General features: G+C 46.2%; 1 protein-coding gene across 1 annotated transcript in view; it reads left to right on the top strand.

Moving 5' to 3' along the window:
* col4a6 (collagen, type IV, alpha 6) overlaps positions 1 to 6,525 on the top strand; it is an 87,320-nt gene that overhangs the window by 57,933 nt on the left and 22,862 nt on the right. Inside the window, 16 exon segments of the mRNA XM_079758177.1 lie at positions 1,840 to 1,938; positions 1,940 to 1,975; positions 2,274 to 2,294; positions 2,296 to 2,319; positions 2,536 to 2,616; positions 2,619 to 2,666; positions 2,994 to 3,053; positions 3,176 to 3,211; positions 3,338 to 3,349; positions 3,351 to 3,401; positions 3,502 to 3,537; positions 4,288 to 4,329; positions 4,735 to 4,824; positions 5,169 to 5,222; positions 5,801 to 5,863; positions 5,969 to 6,013. Coding sequence (XP_079614303.1) covers positions 1,840 to 1,938; positions 1,940 to 1,975; positions 2,274 to 2,294; positions 2,296 to 2,319; positions 2,536 to 2,616; positions 2,619 to 2,666; positions 2,994 to 3,053; positions 3,176 to 3,211; positions 3,338 to 3,349; positions 3,351 to 3,401; positions 3,502 to 3,537; positions 4,288 to 4,329; positions 4,735 to 4,824; positions 5,169 to 5,222; positions 5,801 to 5,863; positions 5,969 to 6,013 — 798 coding nt within the window.

The following is a 6,525-nucleotide window of genomic DNA, read 5'->3' as shown; positions in this document are numbered from 1 at the left end:
CCCGTCCTGATACCAGGTGGTTAGGAAGAGCTCTCTCTCCCCCAAGCCAGTGCTAGTCAGCCCCGCCTGTAGAGAGCTAGCCCTTTCATTAGCCTGCTAACCCCCCGGGCCAGATGCATGGTGCTGGGCTAGACATATGGAACTGCAGGACTATGGAACAGTTTTCCCTTTAACTTTAGCAAACTGTATTTATAAATGAATAAGACGTGTAGGAGGCTCAACCAGAAACAGCAGCGTGTTGGGCTGTGTTGGCGTCATATTGTACGGGTTGAAGCTCTTGGTTAGCACTTAGTACCCTCCTAACTAAGCTAACATGCTAACCATTCTCCACCCCCACCCCCCCACCCCCCCCCCCCCCCCCCACCCCCCCTCCCCCCCCCCCACCCCCCCCCCCCCCCCCCCCCCCCCCCCCCCCCACCCCCCCCCCCCCCCCCCCCCCCCCCCCCCCCCCCCCCCCCCCCCCCCCCCCCCCCCCGCACTCCATACCCATAGCAGTGGTGTAGCATTAGCATTAGCAAGTAAATCAAGGGTTCTGACTCCTTTTTGACCCTTTAAAGCAGACATCTGCAGCTCCTTCCTCTCCTCCCTTCTTTCCTCTCCCCATCCCCTCATCCCTCTCTCCTTCATCCATGCCCTTTCTTTAAAAACTGCTAATGACAGTTGTTTTAAACTGTAGGGTGTCTTGTGTGTGTGTTGTGTGTGTGTGTGTGTGTGTGTGTGTTTGTGTCTGTGTGTGTGTGTGTGTGTGTGCATGCTCAGTGATCCTGTTGTTAGCTGTTTTTTGTCAACTTAAACATTATAGAACAGACCACCGTGGATGCAAGACAATACAATACAAGAAACACACACACACACACACACACACACACACGCACACACACGCACAAAAACACACCTTAACCCCGCCCCTCTGACATTTGTACGTTGTGCGTTAATCTCCCTTTAGAGAAAAGCGCTTTGTCCCAACTTGTTTCTGTTATACCAAATACATTACACACTTTACACAAGACAATCCAAAATGGCGACCAACCATGTACATCTTTCACCAACAGTTTCCCCCAGTGTGTGAGGGTGTGTGTGCCTAACTCTTCTTTTCGGTTTGCTGGTAGAAGTCATTTGTCTTTGCAGAGCAATGCAATGCGTGCTTAGTACCGCTTACTACTTATATTATGCATCTGCCAGATGAAGTCAGTGTGGTATTCTGAGGGTATACCACCCCTCCACCCCTAAATAGTAGCGCCCCTTTAAGGCTGCAGTGTGTAGTTCAGCTGCTAAATGAAAATCTACCTCCTTGTGTGGAAAGATTTGAAGCCCTGTGATGTGAGATGAAGAAATGAAGAGAGAGATTGGGTTTATGCAACAATTCTTTTTCTTTTTTCTATTATCATTGATTATATGAATTTGATTTCTTTATTTATTTTGACCCGTTTACTGTAGCATCGATCAAACAGGATTTGATTATCATTTGATTTGATTCGATTATGTTACATTCTATTCGATTTTATACATTTCGATTAATTTAGATTCAGAATCATATTCGATTAGTTTATACATCGATTCAATTCAATCAAATTAGATTTGATTAGATGAGTTTGATGTATATGTAATGGGATTATACTAGATTATAATGCATCATAATGAGATTAGATTAAAACACCACATGTTCGAGGATACCTCGCCTCGGGTGAGGTGAGGTCACCTCACCTCGGGTGAGGTCACCTCACCTCGGGTGAGGTGACCTCACCTCGGGGTGCCATTCGATTGGATGAGGCGACAGAGCCCACTCTCTCTCTGCTACCGACATGTAACCCTTTGACCTGTGGTCTCTGTCTCTCTCAGGGGCGTCCTGGCCCTCTGGGACCATCAGGGCCGGCCGGGCCAGAGGGTACTCCGGCGGCCAGGGCCCTGCGGGGCCCCAAGGGAGAGAAGGGCCACCTGGGGGGTGAAGGGGCCCTCGGGACCCAAAGGAGACAAGGTGAGAGGGACGACCGCTCTCTGTACAGCCACGGGGGTTGCTGGTTCGGTTCCCCGGTGAACCGACTCCCCCTGGTGGGATGTGGATGGATGGATGTGAGTGGGTTACTGAGGGGGTCTGTGGGCGAGTGTCTCAGAAGATAAGGATGTAAGCGTCTGCTAATTGATTCAGTTGAGACTGCGAAACCTTCTAACGAGTGGTAGCAGCGAATGAGAGGTGGAACCGTGTTCGTTAACATGCGATTAAGCGTTGTTGTTTTTGTTGTTTGTGTTTCGTTGTTGTTGTTTGTGATCTGTAGGGCCCTATGGGCGTGCCAGGATTTCCCTGGTAACGATGGAGTTCCCGTAAGTATGGCATGAGAACACACGTAAACAAGTGCAGCATGCAAACACAAGTGTTTTAAACTATGAAGATACCAATCAATGAACCAAATACTGCTCTCTCTCTCTCTCTCATCCTCTCTCTCTCTCCTCTCTCTTCCTCTCTCTCTCTCTCTCTCTCTCTCTCTCTCTCTCTCTCTCTCTCCCTCCTCTCTCTCCTCTCTCTCTCTCTCTCTGCAGGGCCATCCTGGTTTAGATGGTGGGCGGGGCATATCAGGTCCAGATGGATGCAACGGGAGCCGAGGAGAACCCGGTCTCCCTCTGGTTACGGTACCGGCCAACCAGGAACACCAGGAGGACCTGGACGGGAGGTAACAAAAAAATCGGTCTTCAAAAAATAGCAGTGCCCATAGTTACTAGTTTAAACGGTCCACAAATTAAATCATTTCCTCTGTGTAATACTTAAGTTTTGATCAATAATCTCTCTCTCTCTCTCTCTCGCTCTCTCTCTCTCCTCTCTCTCCTCCCTCTATCTCTCTTTCTCTCTCTCTCTCCCTCTCTCTCCCTCCTCTCTCTCTCTCCCTCTCTCTCTGTCTCTCTCCCTCTATCTCTCTTTCTCTCCCGCTCTCTCTCTCTCTCTCTCTCTCTCTCTCCTCTCTCTCTCTCTCTCTCTTTCTCTCTCTCTCTCTCTCTCTCAGGGCGAATATGGTCGGAAGGGTCAGAAAGGAGAGCCCGTTTATATTTCCGAGGATGGAGTGGTAATATGTCGTTGTTGTTGTTGTTGTCTACGTTATATATAATCAAAGTCTCTTTTGGTCTGACGTGGATGATGTCATAGATGTTATTGTTGTGTCTGATTGTGTTTGTTGTTTCGTTCCAGAATCTTCCCGGTTTGCCGGGACTGGACGGTCGACCCGTAAGATATTTTAGACTTCCTTTTCTTAATCAATCCATGACAATTATTCCTTCCATGACGTGTCACGCCAAGTGTCAGAAGACGGGGATGTCACTGGTAACTCGACGACGCTGTGTTTCTCCCCAGGGTCCGAGCGGTTCCCGACGGCCTGGTGGGCTTTGTCGGTCCCAGGGGTCCTGACGGATACCCAGTAAGTACCTGTCTGAGCCTCGGCCCCTCTGTGCAGGAGCTAGGGTGGGACTGTAGGTCTCTGCGGGGCCTGACTCTGTTCTTGTGCTCTCTCCCTCCAGGGCCCCCCAGGTCTTACCGGACCCCCCGGCCCCATGGTGAGTACTGACCCGGAGCGGCCCCGGCCTGGACCGGCGCTAGACCCGGGAGCACAGCGTAGCTTAGCATTGTGCTAATGAGGAACATCTCGTCTTACTATTGTATTATTGTATTGTAGTGTAGTGTAGCACAGCATAGTGCACTGTGAAGCTTAGCTTAGGATAGTGTTGCTCAACATAGTATAATATAGCATAGCATAGCATAGCATATCTTGGCCTATTTTAGCATAGTTTATTATTGTGTAGCTGGGGGAGACTTGTTTGGCATCAGATAGCATATTGAAGGGTTTCTTGTCTAAGTGTGGTGAATTTGTGCATAGCATAGTGTAGCAGAAAGGACACGACATTCAGGGCCTAGCTTAGTGTGTGTGTTATTGGAGAAGACATGGGGTGGCGGTAAAGGGTTTTAACTGTACTGGAAGGTAGAAGGTAACCCTGGCTTGCTGATAGTTGCTGTTACACCATCTCACCACCAGGGTGTGATGTTGCTCTCCTGTGTTCAAATTGTTGTTAACATTTGTTAGTGTTACCGTTATAATCTCTCACCTCCAAATATATACAGTGGTAATAATATGAGTATCAGAATTATTGTTATTACTTATTATTTGACAATTATCTTAATATTATAATACTTAATGCACGTTTAAAGTTTGAATGACTTTCCCCTAAAGTAGTTGTAGCTGTAATGGGAGTATTTGAAGTATTATAACTGATTTAATTGTGGTTGGTTGCTAACTTGTTGTTTCACAGGGAAGTCACAGTGTTGGTTTACAAGGAGAGAGAGGAGACAAGGTAAACACACACACACACACACACACACACACACACACACACACACACACACACACACACACACACACACACACACACACAAACACGTAGAGAGCCACCGTTTATGATTTTGCGAGATTTGAATGTATAAACAAGATAGGATGAATACTTATATGCACACACATATATATATAGAAACTCATAATTCACAAAACAATGTATGTTTGTTGTTCCAGGACGACTCCATTCCCATCTATATCTTTCTTACATCTATATTCCATATGTGAATAATTTTCAATCCTCCTCTTCTTCTTCACTCGTTCTCCATCTACCTCGACTCTCACCATGTTCCACTTCCTGGTTCCCGCCCCCCCTGCCTATGTTCCCCCTCTTGATTGGCTGATCGCTGTGTGTTTTGGCATCCAGGGAGACTTGGGTCTGCCCGGGCCCAGCGGTACCCACGGCGACGGCTCTCAGATGGGAGGAGGGATTCTAACCATCTACAAAGGAGCTCAGGTAACGGGCAGGAGAGCGGCAGCTGCCCACGTGCCCTGGGGCAAATGCACAGTAGGAGAGAGAAGGACCTAAGACATGACATACACATGTCTGTGTATGTTCATGCATGTTCATCATCACCTTCAGAAAAATGAGTTCATCTTTCTGAAGGTTAATATACACACACGCACACACACTTGTTCCTACATAGTTTTCGTCAGTTATCGGTGAAATTGCGTTATTGGCATACCATTCTCACTGTAGAAGCTTCCCTGCTGTAACAGCAATAATAAGGTAACTCCTATCAAATTATAAACTTCCTCTCTCCGCCCCTCTCTCTCTCTCTCTCTCTCTCTCTCTTTCAGGGCGATCCAGGTTATAAAGGCAGTCGTGGGTATCCAGGGAGACAGGGTGCCCCCGTACGTGTTCTTAACTTCACTTTGTTTTGAACATCATTTGTTCGGCCTATAGAAGGATATGTTGTCGGCTTGTGGCTCAGGAGGTAGGGTGTGTCGACTGGTCACCGGAAGGTTGCTGGTTCGATCCCCGGCTCCTCCGAGCTGAGTGTGGAGGTGTCTCTGAGTAACAGTCACACCCTGACTGTTCCTGACGAGCTCAGCGTCCCCTTGCACGGTGGCTACCGCCGTCGGTGTGTGAATGGCTGTATTAATGGGTGTATTAATGGGTGTATTAATGGGTGTAATAATGGGTGTATTAATGGGTGTGTTAGGCGATACTGTCAAGCAATTTCAGTGTCTATTGGGGAGAGAAGCTTTATATAAATGCAGTCCATTTAAAAAAAAAATGCCATGGATTTATGTAATGGAGATTGTTGTTGCTGTTTTGGTTTCCAAAGTAAAAGTCCTTCTGTGATTTCACTCATCAGCCTTAAGGAGTTTAACCTTGAAAACCGGGGGCGTTCCCATCTGGTCGGAGGATGTCCACTGTGTTCAGAGTTTTTCCTGTGTGTTTCTGACTGTCATTCTGATCTCTTCAGGGTCCGTTTACCTTTCCTGGTGAGATCGGGGAGAAGGGAATTCCTGGATACCCCGGCGGACGGGTAAAGACTTATAAACTTAAAAATAAAAGGAGCTAAATCAACATGTTTTCTTTCTAAGATATTCTCATTACGATGTTAAAACAACGTGTCTCTGCTTCCCAACAGGGACCTCCCGGTTTTAACGGCCCTCCCGGTGGACTAGGACAGCAGGTAAACTGTGGAGGAATACATAGTACAAATGATTAACATAAAACTACAAATGATCAACATAAAACTACAAATGAATCAGGAATGGAGTTGATTGTTGAGTTTGTTCAATAAATATACACATTGTTTTTTTATTTCATTGGGAATTTATTCCTATTTGTTTATGTATTATATCCACTTCATTTATTGTATTTTACTTATATATGTAATATTATTATCATTATTATTGTTATATGTGCTACTTTTTAGTACCCATCTAATCTACCTTACAATTATTAGGTTGCCACTTTAATCAGAAGCGATATACAATAAGTGTTTTCAGCCATGAAGATGCAACCCAGAAATGCAAGAATAACGCGAGTACATACAATTAATCAAATAAGAAACTGCTTCATGTGCTACGTCTTTGAAAAATAGATACAGAACCTGAAGGGATAGAAGAGATATAATCTACATTACTCTAGTCATAATGTAGCCTAATTTTATATAGAAGGGGACACACAGCTGAGTTTAAT

The sequence above is a fragment of the Pollachius pollachius genome (assembly GCF_949987615.1).
Source record: "Pollachius pollachius genome assembly, chromosome: 20".
Taxonomy (NCBI): Eukaryota; Metazoa; Chordata; class Actinopteri; order Gadiformes; family Gadidae; genus Pollachius; species Pollachius pollachius.
Note: the sequence above shows the minus strand (reverse complement) of the source record. Positions and strands in the feature narration are given on the sequence as shown.